We start from the raw sequence: 23,497 nt of genomic DNA on the forward strand, positions 1-23,497 counted from the left end.
GAAAGATGGAGAGAGATGAGGAAAGAAGGCAGACGAGAGAAGATGAGGTCACGAACAAAGTCACATTGAGATTACAGCAAAACATAAAAGGAGGGGGGAGAGGCAATAAATAAGGGTGAGCTCCCACCTAAAATCAGGAGCAGCCATCTATGCAGAGAAGAGGAGGGGAGGAACAGACTCTCTTTCATCCACAATGAGCTGGAGTCTTATTGTAGCTTTGGTAATGACTCCACCATCGCTGTGTAAAGTAAACCCCACTATCTGTGTATACAGAGGGAGCAGACAGATAAGAGACAACACAGCTAACCACTGATTATCATAGAAAAACAACTTTATTCATGGCTGCATCAAAATATCCTTCTAAACAAGCCACTCTCTGCCGAGCCTGCAGTGCAGGTGGTACAAAAGAACACAGGGTTTCTTTGAATCGTCACATGTATTATCCATAAAGCTTATAAACTTTTTTGTGTCTACTATCCTATTATTAAAAAAATCAAGGTGCGTGTGACTGAGGGGTCTAGCCTGGACTCAGGTTCTGGATGGTCTCACAACGTTCTTGGTAGAGAGAGTGAAAGGCCCGGGCTAAACTGAGGAGTGGCGCATCACAGTTCTCCATCTCCTTCTGTAAGAGTCACACAAGAACACACAGTGATGAGTGATGCTATTCTAAACTCAAACATAAATACGGTACAAGCCATATGGTGCACTTTACCCACAAAGTCAAACAAGAACACATTAATGGTGTCCATATTGAAATAAACTTACCGCCGATGTCTCGTGGTACTCTAACCCCTGGCTTTGGGCCCATTCCTGGGCCACAGATGCCTGGACCTCCCTTCGTCCAGACAGGTCTGACTTGTTGCCCACCAGGACACCTGACACACACATAGAAAACTGTCATGGAAAGCAATGACATCTAAACAAATACTATTTGACTTATTGTCTCTATAAAGTAAAAGGCGAGACATTTCTAGGACCAAATGTTTAAGCATTGCTTTTAGGGTGTCCAAACTTCTCGCGAGATTTCAAGCACGGTATGAGATCGCTGCTTGTTCTCGAGATATTTCGGCCACGCTTTGGAAAGCAGAGCTAAATGGTAAACAAACATGGCATCACACCGGTAAGGTAAGACAACACGTTTACATGTCGTTTTCTATATGTTCTCTGACATTTATCCTAACGATATGAGGCGGTCTTTGTGGAAAAAAAGCTTGTTTAGTGGACTAACTTTGCACTTGAAGGGATGCCCGTTCACTTACGTTTTAACAGGTCTGACGCTACTATGCGCCCCGGCTGTATCTAGGCTAACGGCTAACATGCTAACTATTATTTTTATGTCACTAGTCACTTGAAACAAATTTAGGACGATAGGAGACAGGTTGAAATAAACCGAAATTTTCCTTTTAAGTACCAAATAATCATAGATAGCCCACTACAGATTAGCCACCTTGTGCTAAAACATATTAATGAATGCTCATCTAAAACTATTAGTAATATAGATAGGCTAATTCAGACCATCATTTGATAACAAAGGTTGCAGACCGGTGAACCAGATGGTCATTTAATTCTATTAATGTCCATCAATGCATCCATTATCTCATGGAGAAGAAACAAATTAAAAATAAAGACAATATGTACCAAAGTGGACCCCCTGGAACTTCTAAAAAAAGAGAGCTTATGCCGAATGTTTGGTTGGTTACTTCATGAATTGGTATAATGGAGGATAGATCAGAAGGGAAAACATGACATGTATTATTTCTGTCTTCTGTTAAGAAGTTTTGCTCATGCTTGTCGGTGCGTGAGTCCTTGCGCTGGCTAGCTAATCGCTGCCACTCTGCACTGCACTCACATGGTGGTTAGGGGCGGGTACTGCTGATAACAGCAACATTGTGAAAGCCTAACACCCAACAACCAGTATCCCCTTGAGGTTAACACCATTATCTCTGTCAGCACGCTTGCCATTGTTAGCACCATTACCTGCTAGCCACCGGTTCAGCCAACTCTATGTTGACAACCATGTGCAAACAATCCCGTCTCAGTCTCTGAATAACAGATAGCTCTAAATGTCACATACAGCTCCTTTAAGGGATTGTAAATGTATCAGTTTATGTTTAAAAACTGAATATTGGCTGATTTCTGTCTAACTTTTTCCTCATAAATATCAATATCTATTTGGGCCAAAAAATCCAGTGTCACACAGAGTCTTGAATTAGGTTGGGCACCCGCGGGTACTGGCAGAGAGACCTGCAAAAAATGTGATTCACGTTTGATATTTTGTCTTAGTTTTAATTCCAGGTTGGTTCTGGGTAAAACAAAGAACATGCGGGTTGGATTGTGGATGCTGGGTTATCAATAAAATAAAATGGAAATAATGATCATTTAATTTAAAGTTCTAGCGTTTTAATCATCTGACTGCTGACTATGTGTGTCAGCTCTGTCTTCTGAGAATAAGTAAAAGTTATCTAAATTGTGTTTCCTGAATTACCTTTGTTTTAAAATATACTATCTTCATCTCACATGTATGAGATGGCCCAAAATGATCACTATAAAGCTACTGCTTAACTAAATTAACTGAACAGCGCATGGTTATTTTAAGATTTGCAGTTAGGGGTAAGGCCCTGGATCTTGTGTCGATGGATTGGGTGGGGTTTCAAAACTAACTGGTCATATATGCAGATGGCGGGTGGGTGTGGTATTGCACGTTACGGTGCCGGGAATGGTTCGAGTCTTGAAAATCAGCCCTGACAGTCTGCCAGCGTTCCACAAATTCTTTGACCTTTTAAGGGCTGTTACCTGGAATGTGGAGACCTTGGTAGTGAGCATGAACTCTCTCCATCCAGTGGCTGCAGTTAGCAAAAGACTGCTCACTGGTGAGGTCAAAAACCAGGCACAGCAACGACACCTCACCCCACTGTGGAAGAGGAAGATGATGGGTCGTGATCGGGCGTGTTGGGTTGTGTAGGGAATGAGGAGAAGGGGAGAGAGTTGGTATCACATCAGCTTATTTCTTTCTACTTCTGTGACAAAGTAAATAATACTTCAGTAGCTCCCCTGTGTTTGCACTTTGTGTAAAGACATGGCGGCCTGGGAAGTGAATTTCACTGCTTTCATGCAAAAGGAAAAACTCTAGAGAAGCAGTCTCACCATTTTCTCGCAGGCTTCCACTAATGTCTGCTTCCCTGCAGAGTCTATGATGTAGAGCTCCTGGAGGGGAAAGGCGAGAAGAGAAGGGAAGGGAAGGCAAGAGGTGTTATACATGAAAATTTAGTCAAATTACATGATTTTAACTTCCTACTTTCTTTGGCAAGGGCATCAATGTTCCTCTTACAATGCTGCCCTATTGCTCACTGAATAAAGATGAGAAACTTACAATATTAAATGTCTGAGAGAACTTTTTCCACACTGAGTGATGGGTTCCAAATCTCACCACCCACCTCCTGTTATTTGGTGACTTTTATTACAATAAATAAGCCCATGAGCCTTGTGGTGGACACAGGATGAAGAAGAGACAATGGCTGGACTCACCACACTGTCACCGGTCTCTGGGATGTTGACACATTTCATCAGCAGCTCCACGCCGGTAGTCTGCCAAGCAAACACAACCAAGATGTTAATTATAATGCTGTTTATGTGACGTAAAGCTAAAAGACCGTCATGAAGCTCACAGTGTATGTCTGCTCTTTGTTGTGAAAAACAACTCTGTTAATGAAATTAGAAAAACATCTGCCATTTGCTTTTTTTGTACAAAGTGTCTGACAGTAGTGGGGTTCTTTTCGGCTACATTTTATGTGTAAAGTGTGTGGTTCTTTATAGAGAAGAGAAGAGAAGAAGAGAGGAGAAGAGAAGAGACATTTGCTTGTCACAGAGTCGACACTATACACATTAGCACGGCAAACTGTCTGATGTGATTTATTGTTAACGTCCAAGCATGAGCATCACTAATTAGCAGCTTGGCTTTCCTTGAAAGCAGCTTCGACGTACTGTTGTTAAATTGAGCATATTTATAAGAATGATACAAGCCCCCTTCGGGCCCAGTGGTGGCAACAATTAAGATGTAGTTAGAGTCTGAATTGTTAATGAAAATCTACGGGGGGGAGGTTTACATTTATTCAGGGTTGACAGTTACCACAAGCTGACAGTTTGGCTGTGGTTTGTAAGTTATTTTGGAAAACCATTTGGCATTGCCTAAAAGTTGTTTTCCCTTCTATAATTCCGACTGGTAAAATTGCAGGCTATAAAGCTCCGTACAGCTGCGGAGATCTGCAGTTGGGTGATAATTCTCTGTGGATTTGCAGTCATGTGGTCCAATGTTAGTATAAAAATATTGATTTTAGCCGCTTTAATAAAAGACTCCATTGTTTAAGTTTTGAATGTCGTCCAGTCAGAAGCAGCAGTGCAACAGCTGTCTCACCCCAAATAAAACTAAAATTGGCAAAATTTGGATTTAAATTTGTGTGATCAAAGAAAAAGTGAACACAATTATGATTCTGACTAAACATTCGGAGAAGTTTTGGAACTTGACAGTTGTGGCTGTGGCTGTTAAGTCTCTTTTGGCAGACTTAAGCTCAGTACCAATTGCCCATTTAGCCCTTACCCCTCTGTTGTAATATGGCTGCACAAGCAGTAAAATAAACCCACAAATGTATTTTCTTTGTTAATAAAGATTTAAAAAATCCATATTATCTTGGTTTAATGTTGTGTCAATGTATTAAGGTCATAAAAACACAATTAGTATACAGTTCTACCCAGCCATTGCTGATTTGTGCAAGACAGTCCCATATTTTGACATATTTCCTTGTCACATTTTCCTCTTTGATGGCATATGATGCCCAAAAAGTAAAGGTCCAGAGTGTAGAATATAGGGGGATATATTGATTGGCAGAAATGGAATATAATATAATAAGTATATAGTTTTTTAGTGTATTATCATCTGAAAATAAAAACTGTTGTGCTTTCCCTGACATGCCGTTTATATCTATAGGGAGCAGGTCCTCGTTTATGGAGATCACCATCGTCACTGCCATGTTTCTACAGCAGCCCAGAATGGACAAACCAGACACTGTACTGGCTCCAGATAGGGTCATTCACAGTCTACTGTTCTCCCGTTGGCCACCGTACTTAGAAGCCCATCAGTTTGGAGCAGCATCAGAAATACAGATTTGTAACGTAAAACTGCTTTATTCAGTGTTTTTACCAGTTAAATTACCAGGTCTGTTTTTGGAGAGGAGGAGACATCTGCGAAGAATTTGGCTTCCACTGAAAACCTCCTGAACGTCTTGATCTTAAATTATCGGGGAGAAAAAACGTGAGCACTCACTAGTATGCCGTGGGCAAGCCACCCGTCTCCGACATGCCAAACAGTGTTGGACAAACACTGATTTGTAACTTGAAACTGCTTCATTAAGTGTTTTTACTGGTTTTAATTACCTGGTATGTTTCTTTTGGCGAGGAGGAGACCTTTTTTTTTTACCCCATTTTTGGTCCCCCCTCTGTTGGGGTACCTAGCACACGGATCTGGTACTAAAAGATGGAGCTGTGAACGCTGCACTCTGTTGACTGATCAATAGAGGACGGTCACTCTGCTCAACTTTGACTGTTCCATTAGTTTTTATTGTCTCTCTTGGATGACATACACTTTTAGTAACGAGTGGATCTTCAAGACTTTAAAAATGGATATTAATTTCGACTGGATTGTGTGAACTGCATATATTCTAATCCTCACATGGAGAAAAAAAAATGTTGGTAACATGTGGACTACGGCAACATTAAACCCCTGTGCTTGCCTGAGAAGGACTAAATGCACAAATGGTTTAAATATCCCATTGACTCTCACTGCAGCCTGTTTTATTTCGTTCTGAAAATGTCAGCGTGCAACCCTTTTCTGTGGACGATAAAAAAGGTGCAGACTTCCCTCCGTGACACCCATAATGAGGAAACACAGCGAGGGCTGGACGAGGCAGTGAGTGACAGCAACCCCGCCACATTTAAGAGCACTGTTTGCGGTGGAAATGCTAAAAAGACCTACCATGTCTGAAGGGTTACTTTTGGTTCCAAAGGTACTATACATAAAGTTTTTGGTGAAAACGGGCTTTAATCCCCCAAAAACTTAAACACTGTACCTTTAACTAAAATCCAGCGTCGAAGTTGCACTGCACTTTCTACCACTCCTCTAATACCACTGCAGAATGGTAGGGTAGGACCATGGGTTGCTAGCGTTAGCCTTAAGAGCATCGCTAGTGTACCTTCAGTTGTGAACAGATCGTAAAGCAGATGTCATTGTGATATACTATTATTGCCGTGGTCGACTCTGTTCACCTAAATGCCATAGATGACGATACTGATGACGCATCAGGGTTGTCCCATTTCATAGAGGAAGATTTAAACAACCACCCAACGTGACTCCGTTCTGTGGGACAAAGGGGCAGTCGAAAATGAGGAGTAGGGCTAAAGATTGGGACTAAAATGACCCGAGTAGCTGTTTTCCCTTTTTTCTTGTATGCTAGAGGTGTGTGGCTGTGGTGGCAGATGGGTTTTGGAGCCCGCCCAATGGTCGTTTCAAGAAAGAATAGCTGTTTGAGCTCTACTGCAGAGGCTGTAGGCATAAGTAGCTGAGATTTTTTTTAAATTGATACAGGACAAATAGAGGAGGTAGATATAAAAGTAGAGGTTAAGGAGGATATGATAAATATGGTCTTATCACAGATGCACGTTCTTCACAAGCTTGGAGATCTAATAAAGTCCTAAGTGGACTGGATGGTTGCAGGCTGCCTTTCGCCACTACATATCCGCTGTATGAGATCAGTGGTGACCTTGAAGAAGCAAGCCGAGGTTTCTTCACATCAGCACCAAAGTCTAAATTGATCTGATCTCCTGAGCTCACACTTAACTGAGCGTGTCAAATGCCCGAGACTAAAGCACACTCACACACACACACACACACACACACACACACACACACATACTTTTCACACTCACTGCCTCTGTGAAACACACACACAGACACACATACACACCTCAGACTAACATTTATCTGATTCATACACAGAAACAGTTCATAACAAGGATCCAATGATACACACACCCACAGACGATGCGGCAGTCCCACTTCGGAGCGGTCTAATGAGCTGGTGTGATGCATAGGAAGCCTCTCGCTGGAATGTCAATGAGGGCCTATTAGTAACAAATAAGCTTGGAATATTGCTAACGGGCCGTCTGACATTTTCAAAGGAGGACGTGAGCAGAATGGCCGACAGCCTCCGCTACTCTTCAAAATCAAAAGTTGAAGAACATAAGGGATGGCACAGGCGTCTGCACAAGGAATAACTCTTTACAGCGCTGGTTTCTTTTTCACATTAGACACAATGGAAAGGACACGTTGTTCCCTGTTTCCATCTGCAGTGAAATCTTAAAAAGAAATCCAACTCGATACATTTAACACTGCTTAATGTTCCTCTCTGGGCATTGATCCAACCCCTAAAATCTCATCTCTGTTCCTCAAAATTACATATTTGTAAGTTTTTATCCTTGAAAAAAATCCTTCATGTCTTAAAATGGCTTTATTGTAACGCTGCACCTTTCTCATTAAGTATGCGTACCTGCTCACTTTCAATTCTGCTCATCGCACACACAAACCTCTGCTTGTAAACAGTAATAGATAACATGAGCCTCAGGCTTATACGATATCAAACAGCTAATAATGCGTTGCTCGTATTAGATAAATCTTTTTCCCGATCGCAAGGTCTGACAAGTTTAAGTAAGAGTGAAACTTAGCTTGCAAAATACTGATACTTCGCTACACCTGGATTCTCCTCTGATACTGTGCAGTTGACCCTGGAAGTAGGAATCCATGTTTTTGAGACTGTCATGGTACAATGCAGTTCCAAGGAGAAAATGTTTAGCCATCATGTTGACTGCTTCTTTTGCTCATGATATCTCTTGGAGCATATAAAAAACACCACATGGACATGAAGACAAGGGTGAAGACTTGGTTTTCCACTGGAAGTGGGTCTTTAAAAATGGTACTGGTGATGCACCTGCTAGTCATGTGTTAGGTGCCGTGTTTATAGTGGTTTAAGTATATACAAAAAAAGGCAGCCTTATCAGAGTTTGTCCTACGAGTAACAGTAGAGTAAGGCCCTAATCACACAGAAAGTGTTTTAGCAGCTGGAAGCACCTTTTTGTAATCGTTTTAATTAGAGATGTACCGATACCACTTTTTCCTTCCCGATACCGATTCCGATACCTGAACCTTAGGTATCTGCCGATACCGAGTACCGATCCAATACCAGCGCGTAAAATAAAAATGGATGGGATATGAATTGCTGTATGTCTCAACTCCTAAAACTCTATGTAAAATATTAAGAAATAAATACATAATAGTAGAATGAATGCCATAAAACTTTTTTTTATTACTATTATCCGGTGTTGACACAGATCGAGACACAGGTTAAATACAGCCACACAATTTGGTAAAAAAGACATTTTAAAGGCTACAGTAGAATGCTTTTTAAACTTCGCTCCGTTTCCGTTTCGTTTGCCTGTAGCGTGCCTATGTGTAATGACGTGAGGCATTACATGGTATCAGATTGGTCATAGGCTGTACTCGCCGATACCCGATACCGCATTTTAGGCAGTATCGGAGGCATTTCCGATACTGGTATCAGTACAACTCTAGTTTTAATGAGAATTAAGCTTTTTTCTCACAGTTTTTACATTGCGACGCGCCTCCCGTTTCTGCACTCCAGGCATTTGGTGTTTTTTGCCAGAGCGCTCTGAACTGATTGAGTTGAAATAACTTCAACGCAGAGCAGAAAAGCACCACACAAAATGTTTTCATCATCTTTTTTCCCATTGTCCAATCGGATGATTTGAGAGGCCAGTCTTCTGTGGTGGTCATGACAAGTTTACAGTTAGTAAACAATGGAGGAGAAACTGGTGGTAGGGGTTGTTGGATATCCAGAGCTACACGGCCCTTGAAAGACAGCAGGTTGTCAAACTGCCCCTGAGTCATCCTTAAATGTGCCCGGAAATGGACATCATCAAGGTGAAGCTCCTGGACTAACTGGTGGTACTCCCCATGATCCACCCTCTTTTTTAGGTTCTATTGTACCCACACAGATCTCTGGCAATCTGTGAATTACAAATATGAGGTATGTTAACATTTTAGCCTGAGAATATCACCAAATGAAAATTCAAGGCATATACATATGGAAAGAGATCACCCTCTTGGGAGCAGTGAGGAGCTTAGTAAATTTCACGTCAGTCTGTCCCTTTAGATTTTGACATTTCTTGTGCATATATGGATATCCTGTGTAAGCTGTGGTGCATGAAGGAAGGGCAGGGGTCATGAAAAAATGCACAAGATTCATCCCCTTCTAAATGTTTTAGGAAACATAACTGATAAAAGCATTGAGTCAGGGTTTGGTTTTACCCGGCAGTGGTGCAAGTCAAAAAGTTTCAAAAGAAAACATATCCGTGTCAAATGTGAATCTGATCAGTAGTTGTCCAGATATTTCTAAAGCTTGCTAAGCATTTCCAAAAACACACCAAGTGGTAGCACAATGCGGCCTGTAGTGAGTTGCCATGCAATAGCTATGGAAAGTTACGGCAGTTTAACTCTGCGGTAAAGTGCAGCCTAACTAAAAGCTGGGAATAGTCAAGACTTTCAGTGACACATTGTGGTCCGACAATACCCACAGCGGTTAGCATGTTCCCCCCGTGTCAGCGTGGGTTTCCTCCAGGGGCTCCAGCTTCCTCCCACAGTCCAAAGACATGCAGGTTAACTGGTGACTCTAAATTGTCCGTAGGTGTGAATATGAGTGTGAATGGTTGTCTGTCTCTATGTGTCAGCCCTGTGATAGTCTGGCGACCTGTCCAGGGTGTACCCTGCCTCTCGCCCTATGTCAGCTAGGATAGGCTCCAGCCATCCCATCACCCCCAACAGGATAAGCGGTTACGGACAATGAATGAATGAATACCCACAGCCAATCAGAAAACAAAGTTCTGTGACCTCTGTTATGAAGAATTTCTTCCCGCCTGAAACACATAAACACACTTCTAAGCTGCAGAAAAATATGGTGCGTTGCCTGGTGCGTATTTGGCACAAGATTGCAAAGGAGAGGATAACCTAAATTTAACAGATTCTCATTTTTTTGCATTTTCCTATTGCTTCTCTCAATACTACAACACATAATATACATAGTAACTCATCACAAATTTATTTTGAACAGCTTCAAAGTTTTGGAGGGTGTAGTTTGTCTTGTATGAAGCACTTGGCGCCAACTGAGCAACAAGTTAAAAATACTTCAGCTAATATCAAGCAAGGGGCTGGCTTCAAATAGGTATTTTAACAGTTGCATAGCAACAGCAGAGACCGTGACCAGCAATTTCCCATGAGCATTTGTTTCAGTGCATCCAGCTAATAAAGGGGTGTCTGGTGGAAGGGGCTTTGATCTACAGGTGCACATGGTAACCTGCATGTTTCGCCTTTCACTCTCCATGTGGCATGCCCTCTTATTTTCATATTGTTTTATTGCATATATTTGTTGACACATTTATGCATTCATCTGTATGTTTTTAATTTCTTTGTATTTTCTGATTATGCAGTAGAACAAATGTGTTAAGGCTTGCATGGGGTGCAGCAACACATATTCTTGGCCAGTGCAAATTAAAAATGCAGCACTGTTGCAGCACCTTTCTACTTTGTTAATACTCTACTTGTCCAACATGAACAGACACACGCAGCATCACAAACAAGTAGGTATGGGTCTATGCAGTATGGAGACACTCAACACTGTTGTACAGTGTGTGTGTTTGTGCGCATGCTTGTTAAGTACCTGTTCTGGTGTCTCTCCAGAATCCTGCTGTATTAATTATCGACGTTCCTGTCACCTCAGAACCCCCGATACTGCTGACACAGCAAGCGCTGAACAAACACACACATATATACACACTTGGCTCTTGTCCAGTATTTACCCACCAACCTGTTCTGTACCCTAACCAGCTACAAGGCTTAAAAGCAGACTTACGAATGACGGTGCGCAAGCTGTGCTAGTGCATATGCACTGCACCTGCATTCACTTGCATGTATAGTGCATGCACTTAGGCAGTACTAGCCCTTGAAAAAGTGACAGAGGAAATCAGTGAGCAGCCATGACCCCATATATCACAGAGTCAGGTTAATGACACAGTTCCCTCCCTCGTGCAGATTAGCATAAATAATGCAGATTGGACTTCTCTGCATCAGCATTAATTGGTACATTATGCTGTTTTGCACTTCGGTGATTCTTGGAGTAGACTTAAGAGACCTCTGCAGGTCCTTGAAAAGCTTGCAAGGAGTTCCATTAAAGAAACTACTCAAGTAATATGATCATGATTATCAGTTACTATTATTGGGCTTGATGATTTGCAACTGATACATAATAACATCTTGGGAAAAGGAAAGCTATGACCTCAGGCAAACTGAATAATTGCCCAATTCTAAGTGTATTTATTGAATGAGTAAATTTGAAATATGTGACTGTGCATTATTGATTCTAAACTGTGCTCCACAAGTACTTTATTACTGCTCAACTGCACTGTCTACATCTATTGAAATGAGATCTCTACAGGTCATAGTACTATGGGGGTTTCCTGGTAAGTTACTCTAAACAAAGTCTTGTTAAAAATGTGACAAGTAAAGCAGCAGATTGTGCTTATCAACTCACTGATTAGCTGCTGTAACATCAGGTAGGACCGAATAACTGAATACTAGATAAGTATTGCAGCACTTCATAGCACATGGATCCTTGTACTGCTGTCTATCCTGGGCTGGCAGTGAGCCAAACTTCACGAGTTGCTCCTTCAAACTTGATTCAAACCCTTAGCTACCCTACCTGAATGTAAAAATATAAGCCTGTGGCTAGTCCCCGGCTCAGAGCGCAGCCAATCCCTAAATCCCTCCACCAGTTGTTTTACAACCCAATTCCTCAGTTGTGATTGTGTGATGTGAATACATATATCTTTATTACAAGGAGTGTAACAAGAGTATGCAGGGTGCTCCACATACACCGCAGTGTATTTGGAACTGCGTGCCCTTGCTGAAGGTCATGTGACAGTATTGCAAGAAGGATTAAACCAGCAATATTGTATTTTCTGTGTGTGTGTGTGTGTGTGTGTGTGTGTGTGTGTGTTGCTCTCACCAAACTGTAGTTCTTCTGGAAGAGAGTACCGTCACTGTGGAACATGTGGGAAAGGGCGCTTTTCCCCACCGCAGCATCTCCTACACACACAGACAGAGAAAGAGAGACATAATATCAAAATCTGTGTCTGTTTAAGTTTTCAATTCTTATTTCTCAGCTTTGCTTAATGTAAAAGTGTGTGTTAAATGCATTTTTCGGAGTGCTTTAAATTCATCATTCACCTTTGTCAGTCAGAGTTTGAACACTGGCATTGTCAAAAACCTGTTAAGAGTAACAGAAAGAAGCACTCCTTCATTCCTACTGCCATTTCTCTTTCGAATGCAGGGCAGTGGAGAAGTCATGCTTAACTGAGGCTACTCTTTTGGCTGGTTGTTACTCATGTGATGAGTGATGGTGATGATGTTGTTGATGATGATGATGATGATGTTGCTGATGTAGACATTGATGGTTGCTGGAGATGACCACTGTTGTTTCAGATCACTGTATTTGGATCCCCTCTCCTCACCCAAGTGTTGAGTACTATTTATTTTCTTGTGTGTCTTTTTTGTATGTCTTTTTACTTGCTGTGCAACTAATTGCCCTCGAGGGACAAAATAAAGTTGAAGTTGAAGTTGAGTTGAAGTTGAAAAACAGCCAGTAGAGTCCAAACACAGACACAGACAGACCTACCAGCAATTGTCAAATATCCACTAGTAGTGATTTGGTTGTAATGCTAGTAACTGTCACAACACCTGAGGTATTAGGAGTGATACTAATGAAAACATAACCAGCAAATTGTTGCGATTTGCCCGCTGCACCCTAAATACATTTTTGTACATTCATGAAAGCATTAGACAGGGGACCGTCTATTTATCTTTAGTGTTTTAACGCCTATGTTAACTAGACGAGGGTGAGTTTAGCAACAGACTGGTTAGCTTTACCGTTAGCCCCTGTACCGTTAACCTTAAGTAGCATAAAGATGTCTTTCAGAACCTTACCAACGAGCAGACATCGCGCCCTCAGCTTCACCATCACCGTGGATAACTTCCGGACACCGTGAGTAACCTCTCTTGTTTCATTAATGACGCCAAATAAGCTCTACTTTCAGTTTTTAGCTCTCTGTGCATCAATCTCCTTCTTTTACCCTCGGTAACACAGACACAACGCGTCTCTTAGCAACCAGCCATAGAGGCGTTTCATTGGTCCAGACAGCGAGCACGTGCAGTGCGTAGCTTTGCTGTCATTGGCTGGTTGTGAGGACGTAAGAGGAAGCTTAAAGTGTGGTGTTCTTCCCCTGAGCATGTCTGTCAGGCACGCTTCCTCCAAAGCTGTGGAGAGTTACCGGCGTTTCTGGAAAGATTTATGAGCCGAAAATTCAACCACAGATAAGATCTGTTCGACAGGTGAGGCTTGCTGTTCGGGCACGATAATACGGTACATGGGTCAGGAGTGAGAACTACCTGAAAGACCTGTTTAGGGTTTTTAGAACCCAGAATATTTTAAGCAAAGCCCGGTAAGGCCACTAGAGGGCGGGATTTCGTCCCTCAGCATCATAAATCACTTTATTTCTTAAAGTTTTGTGGTGTTTGTAACGCTTTTAAATGTATTATCATATTGTTACAGTGTTTTCAGACATAATTCAATATTCTAAGTCAATATTAAGTAACCTTGAACGAATATTTAATCTTAATCTCCATTTTAAGTGTAGTTTAGGGACTGTTCGTTACTTATGAGAGGGAATGGGGTCGTGCAAAATGGGACAGGCACTTCAGATATTTTTTTTAAGCACTAGGGAGAGAGTTACGGTTTTTTTTTTAAATTTGACTTAGAGCAGGGACATTCAACTTCAAATAATCGTATTTTGTATTTCTGTTAAATAGCCTCAGAACCCCAAAAGAAATTGTTAAATATGGTGATTTATTGTGGAGGGAAGGTCATGCCTTTTCTCCCAGTCACTCAAGAAAGCTACAGGAAAAGTATTTGTGGTAGTTGATGAGGTATAGGTATATGAGGTATACTACTAGGTGGCTAGGTAGGTTACTGGGGAGGAAGTGTTTATATTCTGCTATACCCCCTTTCACCAAAATTAGTATGTGTAAACTGCTTTTTTTTAACATGTGTAAACCCGCTAAAAATAGGCTATAGGCTCTTTTCCCATTGCCAGTGCATCAGTGCTGTGTACACGGGTCTGCAGCAGACAAGTATGCCCTTCTGTGTGCATGTGGGTTTTTTGGTGTGTCACATTCGACATCACGGACAGGCCAGGTCAGTAAACAGTAGAGATGAGCACGGAGGCCAGTGAAAATGTTATGGTGGTTACCTCTTTTTATATATCTTTAACTTATTGAGTTTCCCCTCAGGGGGATTAATAAAGTAAATAAACTTAACTTAACTAAACTTAAACTTATTCAGTCTCTCTTTCAAACTCGGCGCAGACTAATTGTGGTTAAGCATTGTTGCCAACCAGGGTTTCTGGTTAGATGGGGGGTTCGAACCCAGGATGGGGGAGCCCATCTGTGTGTAATTTGCATGTTCTCCCTGTGTCAGCAAGGGTACTCCGACTTCCTCCTGCAATCCAGACATGCAGGTTAACTGGTGACTCTAAATTGTCCATGGGTGTGACTGTGAGCGTGAATTGTTGTCTGTCTCTATGTGTCAGCCCTGTGATAGTCTGGCGACCTGTCCAGGGTGTACCCCACCTCTCGCCCCCCCACAACCCCAACAGTATATGCAATTACGAACAATGAATGAATGAACATCATTGCAGAATTAGCTAAAATTAGCGTGTTCACCTAGGCAAAGTATTTGTATAGCATTAGTGTTGCGGTCAGAGCACTCGTCTTCCATGCGGAAGGTTCAAGGGTTCAAATCCTGCTGGGGTCTACGTCAGCAAAGGAAGAGGTTCCCACCGCCGAATCAAACAGGATCACAATAATCTGAGCGAAGTCCTCAATGAGGGTGCATCTCAAGCCAGTCGTAGACGGGAGGTTCCACATGTAAAAGTGGATTAATTCACCCAGGTATAGTATTTTCATCCATGCCTATCTGCGGCAGAGGCGATGAATACACATGACTCTGATTCTGGTTTGAATGCTGATTAAAACCTTTCCTGTTGTATCAAAGAGACAGACGTAAACAGGTGGTAGCAGGTTTTTTGTGCAGTGGGAAAGGGGCTTTATATATTCCAATGGTTTTTAGCTGATAGGTGGGAGAAATGGGTAAAAAGAAATGGGTACATGGCTACACCCCAGCGACCCCCTGCTCTGATAAATAAAGTACAGTCCCTTAGTTGTAACTTTGAATGTCCTGCTCTGGATGAGTCCACTTGTTTGCCAGGTCTCCTCCTCCCGCCTGTTGAAGGGAAAAAAGCCCTCAGACAAAGCGCGTGACTCCTTGTGGCAATCTTGTGAGCACCAGCGCGCGCTCCCTTGATAAACACGTGCGCGTGCTCTCCGTGTGTTTTTACGAGGGGTGCTTTAGATGTGGAGCGCCCCGTGCGAGGCGTGACAACGGAGGCGCGTTCACGTGTCCGCCACCGGCTCCTGCGCTGTGACAGAGAGCATCATCACAACACTGGCACAGCCCACAGCTTCCTCTGGCCGGATATCGCAGGAGGACGACAGGGAATTTAGAGGTTAAATTAAAAACAACAACACGAGAGACCAGGGAGGCTGTGCGCCAAGGAGCCGAGGAGAAACCAGCATCCATCCTTGCAGCAGGAGCAGCAGGAGGAGCAGTGGTGGTGTTAGTACAGAAGCAGATTCGAGGATTTTCCGTGTCGGTTTCCCGGTGCTCCGCACACCCTGTGCCTTTGAACCAGCAGCGGGGAGGAGGGGAGGACCAGAGAGGAGGCTGTGCAGAAAGGAGGAGGACCATGGAGGGGATGCAGGCATACGGAGCCGGGAAAGCCGGAGGAGCCTTCGACCCCGTCACCTTCTTCCAGCAGCCTCAGACCATTCTCCGCATAGTGTCTTGGGTGAGTAGGAGACAGAGGGAATTAAGTTTGTTGGTGGAGCTACAGAGTGGTTACACAGGCCACTTATAATTAGTCTAATTATATGTCTAATTTACACGTGCATATGACAAATATAGGTTTCTTCTTTCTCTTTGTTTATCTCTAAAGGCCCCAGACAGGCTTCATATCAGTCATAAATAAGAAAGATTCCTACAGGGATTGTAGGTAGGCTACCAACAGCCATCACATCCTGCTTTATAGTAATGGAATCTTATTTACATATATTTCATTTTTATTATACCAAAATATGTCTTTTGTATTGCAATTGAATGTTTATGAAACTGTACATGGAGTTTATATCAGGCTGATGTAGGCCAAGAATGGGTCCTGATCACTGTTTACTGTCTCCCAGGTCTCATTATATTCTAGTTAGCAACTAATGTTTAATATTAAGCATGGTGAGAACACACAGGCACTATGAAAGGATTTAATAATTTCATAATAACTGCACATCCTCCCTCCCTCAGACAGAGGAACTCTGACAGCAACAGGATAGTAAGGAAAGCAAACACATGGCTACAAAAAACTCAGAGTTGCCACACATCTATAAGTTGCAAAGGAATAAGATACCACTGCAAATTCTAAATGATATTAAGTATGATATGATCACTATAAACTCAGGACTTGATTTGTTATTTCAGGAATCCTTCAGCCTCAATACGGAATACCTTGATTTCTCATTTATCTGCTCCTTATTTAAAAGTGAGTTTATGGGAGCAGAGCTATTCAACGCTGACGTTCACTCAGGTGATGTTCACAAACACTTTCAGACGTCACACGTCACTTCTAGACGTCAAACACATGAAATGTCAAGTGATATTTCTGTTTAGTACAGTGCTTGTCTTTGATTTTTCGGTGGTGATTGGATCAAGATTAGTGATCACTGACTGCAGGTTGTGTTTCCTGTGTGTGATTCCAACACGTCATCACTTTTGTAGTGACTGTTTCAGTATACCAAAGTTCCTAAGCCACTTAGTTTGTGAGGTGTCTTGTGTTTCTGTTCCTTTTCTGGAGATCTACAGTACTCACACGAGGCAGGGAAAAAGTTGAACGAGGTTTATTGAGAATACAAAAAGAAAAACAAAACAGCAGGCCAAGCCCTTCCAAAATTACATCTTGTATTCTCTCGTATTACCTGTTATTATAATTCAACTCTGCATAACACGATCAAAAACTTATTACGATCCAAACCAACACAAACTTCACGTCCTCTTTTACGTACAATGTTGTCCACAATCTCCTACTCTGATGCGCACTAATCTGCCTTACGTCGCCACACCTGACGAAAATAACTTGTGTTTAAAATATACAGAAACTGTTGTGTCAACATAAACACCATCAGAACCTCTATGATATGTTATATCAACACAGAAATTCTTGCTTACAACCTTGTTTGCACTTCCTCTTGAGATATGTGTAACATTGCTCTTGAAGTTAGCTGGATTTCGTTAAATGCACACAGAAAAACAAGAAAACAAAAAGTCGGTTTGGGTTTGTGGTCCTGCAACCCTACAGTATTTATTCTGTATGGTAAAGTGTAAAATATTAAAGGAAGGCCGTTCTTTACAGTCTCGCCAAAGCAGCACAGTTGGGATTATTTCTTATTCATGGGACTGTGTCTGTCGCTGCATGTCCTTAAGTAACGCCAAAGAGCCTTTCCAAGTATGCTGAAGGGATAAAGATGCAGGTGGATTCATGTGGCTACACAAGTTATACTTTGCAGTAAAGGGGAAAATGTTGAAGGCATGCAGGCTGTTGTAGACATGGTGTCACCAAGGCTAATCTGTGCTATGAAGTGACTTCCCAAGTTAAGGCTAAGAGACCAGGAAACATGATCAAATCTCATTTAAAATGTTGCTAAAAATAAACCATTGGCATTAAACAGATCCTGTGAAAAAAAACATTAACTTCTGCATTCTTGCATAAATGACAATAGTGGAAAAAGCAAGGCTTTTTTCAACTTCAAAATTTCAATCTCGTTAATCAGCTGTCAAACTAGGCAGCACTGAGCAAACTTGAATCAAAAGTCTCTAACTGCATTGCTTATTTCTCGCCTCAGATGTATTCAGGAACATATTTTAGTGCACCGTTTAGCTGTAAAATGAGAAGGTTGGTCCAGCTGGTGGATGGTGCTTGGCCATGTTTCCAATATGGCGGCCTGGTCACATACTGTCTCAGTAGCAGAATCTTGATTCATATTTCATCAACGCTGCCGAGTTCAACAGTTTGATCGCAGTTCACGAGTTGTGATTGACATGATTGACAGCTGCGTCAGAGACTCCTCTGATCCTCTGTGGTTTTCGTCCATACACGGTGGATTCTTGCAGAGAAGGCAGAGGCAGAGGAGGCAGAGGAATTATCCATCACATGTAATACTGTGTGGACAATGTGGACACAAAAACTGATTTTCATAAAAGTTGCTAACTTTAAAGGAAACATTTGTTATTGGTGGAAATGTGTACAAAATAGACCAAGCTAATACTTAGGTGTACTGTTATGTTAGCCTGTGTTGGAAACAGGAAAGAAAGTTGAATAATTGTAGTTTAGTCTTTAGGTAAGAAAAAAAGAACTGACTTTTACCATCAAGTATCGTAATGCTGAGGTTCTATGCGTGTGACTAAAGCTACAAGTGTGACTGATGGTGAACTTAACATCCACATAACACATGAGAGAAGTGTGAACATTGGTTGTGTGTCAGCTACTTAACTCTGAACGGCTTGTGAAGGAGAGTCATGTGGCGATTGAACGAACCATGAAAGACTTCATAGTCATGTAAGCTTCAGCTGTGGTTTTCTAAGAGTCATGAGGTCAGGTCTCTGGTTGGGGATAAATGCATGCACATAGACAAAGTAAATGAATGTGATGAAGCATTTTGAGTTTGAATTGATTTTATTTTGACATTGTCCACAGATACATTTCTTAATACTGGTAACCTAGAGTATGTTACATAGTATGAATAGTTTCTGGGGTTAAAGGTCTAGTGTGGAGGATTTAGGGGATATTGGCAGAAATTGAATATCTTATAACAAGTATGTTTTATAGTCTGCCACGACGAGTCCTCATGTGTGAATAAGCCTACGAGCAAGTTGCCCCCTTGTCTGTGACGGGGACTGGATTTCTGGCATGCTAGAAAACTGGAGAAGCCTGACACGACTGACAAAGAGCATCAGCCAGTGAGAGGCGGGATACGTCCCACGTCAGCACGCAGGAGGACGGAAGAAATGTGAGGAGGACAAGCCGCAGGGTTGCTATGTTTCTAAAGTGGAGTTGCTTATTTGGGCTTGCTCTCTAAACGTCACCTTCCTCTATATATATCCATCTAATAAGTTATTTAAACGCACGATAGTCGCTTCTTTTGGGCTTGTTTCCATAGCCCTGGTTTCTTGTTTCTCTCCCAAGATCTGGCAACACTGACAAGCTGGCAAGCAACAACAACAATGGCGGCGTCCACAGGATCACGGGGAGCGCGTTGTGTTTGGATTCAGACCATGGAGGCAGATCTAATTCAACACTGGGAAGAATATCCATGCCTTACGATGTGTCGTCTCCAAGTTTGGTGATGTCACCGCGTTATCTGGGGCTCTGTCGGCGAGGGCTCGGTGGAGAAATCTTGTGGTGTGCACACACAAGTCGTAACGCATGAACAGCGGTGTTTTCCATAGAATTGGAATGACAGGGGTAGCTAACTTTCCTTTTTTGTCTATGTGTCCTTGTGTATCAGTCTGTGCCCACTCTCTAAATTTGGATTTAGAGTGAAAGCAGACCCTTAGACCCAGTGCAATTAACCATTAAGTTTTACTGCGCTTGATGTGCTGCTGCTCCATCTGTGTCCAGAATACGCTCTCTGCCCCCAGTGCAATGAATTACTGAATGGCAGCGCACCTATTGAACGGTCCAGCTCCAAAAATAGAAAATCAAAACTCAGCGGCAGATGTTACAACCATGGCAGACCACCTCTAATAAATTAATGTGTGGGAAACCCTGATAACTCACTATATGCCTTTTTCATCATGGCATATATTTTCACAATGGGTTAGCTGGATGTTATCAAAGGCTGCAGGTTATTATAGGGCATCATTATTGAAACAGACATTCATGATCTCACTAGATGTCCAACGTCCAAGGTCCAGGTTAAAGATATTTGATTTACATTGATATGAAACAGATGGTGTGTCTCAAATCACATACTTCCCTTAGTACACTTCTATGTAGTATACTATGTGCACTATGTACTCAATGGCGTAGTGCACAAATTTCTCAAACCAAACACAGCCGTTGTGCACTTACCGGAAATGATGACCACAAATTAGCTAGTTAACAAACTAGCATTAGCGTTATCGTTTGCGGTACCAAATCATTACAGACTGCAAAATTAACCCAACAAACATACTGCTGGCTCATACCCGACAACAGAATAGTGGTGCTTAGTGCAAAATTTGTACAATGCAGCGACGTCAACGGTCACTTAAGTGTAAGTACAAAAGTATGTGATTTGAGACACAGCAAGAGAGCATGAATGCTTCCGTCTGTGTGGTGATACAGTTGGCAGGTGTAGTTCTGTAGAATGAAAATAGTTCCTACTGTACATGAAACTGCTCACAACAAGGTTTGTGACTTATCTCTAGTAAGCACGTCATGATTTCTGAAAAGAGACATCGCTGTTGAGTTTTTCAAATGTATTTTTTTGGCGCTTTGAGCACCTCAAGCCAAGTGCCACCTAGTCCCATTATATTGGTGAGAAGGCAGACATCTCTACAGCCAGTGTCTCCAAAACTCAGCAGCTCACTCTGAAACAATCTAGACTGATAAATAGACAAAATGTATGCATTTTTGATTTGGGCGTGAACTGTTCCTTTAAACAGTCATCAAATTTTTGTCAATAAATTTTATTTTAGACTCTGAGAAACACTATAGTGAGTTTTTATTTGTAAAAGAAAAAAAATGCAACATATACAGGTATGGAGGGACTGTATGGGCCCCTGTGAGATGCCTTGCTTCCTAGGTGTCACCAGAGCAACATGTCTCCATAGTAACAGCCACGGCCTGAGTTGTGATGTTTTGTGAGATGGTGCTAATACTCAGTCTGCTGTGGGTTGTGGGGGAGGAAACTATCAGCACTTTAAACATTTGGTGATGGGGGATGTCAAGTGTGTGTGTGTGTGTGTGTGTGTGTGTGTGTGTGTGTGTGTGTGTGTGTGTGTGAGAGAGAGAGAGAGAGAAAGTGATTCAGCCTAAGGGAATCACTCCAGTATGTTTGTGATGATACACAATGGATGGAGGAGAGAAGAAGACTGAGCATAATCCCAGATGGAGGAGAGCCGCTTGTGTGTGATAATGATTTATAAATGAAAAAAAAAAAAGATAACAATTGAATCGATTTATTGAATTAAACAGAACAGGGTCAACCTGACTTGCAAAGTTGAGATGCCGTCTTTTTGCCTGTGGTTGTACTTTTGATCTGTATTTAAAAGAGCATTCCTTTTGAAGCTTGGATCAGCACTGTTTTGCTTTGAGCGTAGTTCTGCTGCTGTTCAAGGATTTGGGTTATCACCAGGGCAACTTAAAACATCTATCAAATCATTACGCACCTAAATGTGGTGTTTAGTTCTGCTCTGTGCTCTCTATTCCTCTGAAGAAGCATTTTAACTTTAAGAAGTTGACATGCCCAAAGCGGAGTTTGTTTCGGCCCATTGGGCGAATTTGCAGATCAAAGTTCAACACTTAACTCTGCTAAGAAGAAAGTGATATTTGATCTCTGTGCGTGTGTGTGTGTCTGTCTTTGAAAGAGAAAGAAGGCTGAAGCAAATAATTGCTCACTCTCACAGTTGCTGTCTCAGTAGCCCGTGACAGCCACCTTACAGTACATTGATAGTAATGAAAGCATTCCTCCACATCTAACAGTTCATCAGAGGCTGCTTTCACTTAGATCTGATTCTTGATTTTAACACTATGTGACACACAAGCAACATTTCAAAACAGACTTGTAATAAACTGATATTTACAAGTTGATGAACCTGCCGAAGAAAAATACTCTCCTCTCTTTTTCTCGTTCATTGAAATGCTCTTACATAACTAACATGGGTTAACATTTTGAATTTAGCCGTGGTGATGATGAGCATTTCAGAGGTCAGGTGATTTTGTAATTGGTGAGTAACTATTAGCAACACACACACACACACACACACACACACACACACACACACACACACACACAGATACTGCAGTGCAGTGCATTCTCTCAGCTCCGTGTAAAACAGGAACACTCACACACAAACACTCACAGTTTGTTAGTGCCTACATGTCAGAATGCAGACACTGTTAGAAAGCTATTTTAATATGTGAGTTGCATGTTTGCATCGTATAAACGCCTTTATGTGCTGCATATGTTTTCAGATCTGTGGTGAACTAAAGATGCCTGTCTGTAGCATTACACAATTATAATAATATTCATGTATGGATGTATTCATGGAAGGGAGCTGAATGGGCACCAGGTGACCTGGGCTAGTAGGTATTTGAGAGTGTGTTTCTGCGTTGTACTTTGTTTGATGAAGAGGGTGTGGCTTGAAAAGTCACCCCGGTGGTAATTTAATTAAATCGGAGCCTGGTCTAGTGTGCAGACTCTATTATTCGTCTTTAGCATTACACATTCACAAATGAGCCAAGAGCAACACCCAACTGTCTGTCAAATAGGATTGTTAATACATTTTGGCATTTGGCTGGTCAGTGTCAGTAAGCGAAACTCTCCACTGACATACATCTGTAGGGGGTGGCAGGGGCTCAGGAGGAAGAGCCTATCGGAAAAACCCTTCAACGTGTAAGGTTCCCCCCAGGAACCTTGCACGTTGAAGCGTTCTTGGGCAAGATACCAAGACATGAGATGCGTCACTGATTATCTGATAATGATGAGTGCGTTAACGTTTCACCCTCCTGTCTGGTACGGTCACCATAACTGTACATCCAAGAATAAACTCTGTAGGATTGTGACAATGGCAAGTAAAACAGTTGGCAAGCCACAAGAGCCCTTCAGCAAACTCTTTAGGAAAGGAAGAGGAAGAAAGCGAGGCGTATCTTGACACATAGCTTACATCTTCTCTTCAGCCAGTTTGAGCTCTTAAGCTCCGGGAGGTGCTATAGAGTCCCCCTGGCAACCAGAAATGTATTTAAGAAGTCCTTCATCCCGACTGCCATCAGCATTCTCAACTTGACCAAGTGACTGATGACTTTTAAACCACAGACAGACAATGACCTGATCTGTATTGCCCATGCCTCCTTCAAATGTGGCCAAGAAGAATTTGGAGGATGCAACAGTTGAATTCTTTGTGGC

The 23,497-nt window shown here is 42.0% G+C and overlaps 2 protein-coding genes across 2 annotated transcripts in view; one reads left to right on the top strand and one right to left on the bottom strand.

The window, feature by feature from the left end:
• Positions 1–313: 313 nt before the first annotated feature.
• Positions 314–13,343, bottom strand: ift27 (intraflagellar transport 27 homolog (Chlamydomonas)). Its single transcript, XM_050044642.1, has 7 exons — positions 13,157–13,343; positions 12,180–12,259; positions 3,526–3,585; positions 3,145–3,204; positions 2,794–2,911; positions 766–875; positions 314–622 (listed from the first exon to the last, which is right to left on the bottom strand). Exons 1-7 carry the CDS (start codon positions 13,188–13,190, stop codon positions 518–520), a joined length of 567 nt encoding a protein of 188 aa, XP_049900599.1. The 5' UTR covers positions 13,191–13,343; the 3' UTR covers positions 314–517.
• A 2,321-nt stretch (positions 13,344–15,664) lies between these two features.
• LOC126390641 (synaptogyrin-1-like) overlaps positions 15,665–23,497 on the top strand; it is a 31,946-nt gene continuing 24,113 nt past the window's right edge. The window contains exon 1 of the mRNA XM_050045036.1: positions 15,665–16,134. Within this exon, the coding sequence (XP_049900993.1) occupies positions 16,033–16,134 (102 nt within the window). The 5' untranslated portion in view covers positions 15,665–16,032. The remainder of the gene's footprint in view (positions 16,135–23,497) is intronic.

Source organism: Epinephelus moara, chromosome 5 (genome assembly GCF_006386435.1).
Source record: "Epinephelus moara isolate mb chromosome 5, YSFRI_EMoa_1.0, whole genome shotgun sequence".
In the NCBI taxonomy this organism is placed as follows: domain Eukaryota; kingdom Metazoa; phylum Chordata; class Actinopteri; order Perciformes; family Serranidae; genus Epinephelus; species Epinephelus moara.

Excerpts from the sequence above, each read along its gene's own strand:
- ift27 (XM_050044642.1), bottom strand. The coding sequence starts at position 13,190 with ATGGTGAAGCTGAGGGCGCGATGTCTGCTCGTTG. Across the intron at positions 12,260-13,156 it reads GGCGCGATGTCTGCTCGTTG|GAGATGCTGCGGTGGGGAAA; the intron begins GTAAGGTTCTGA and ends CTGTGTGTGTAG. Across the intron at positions 876-2,793 it reads CCAAGGTCTCCACATTCCAG|GTGTCCTGGTGGGCAACAAG; the intron begins GTAACAGCCCTT and ends TGTGTGTGTCAG.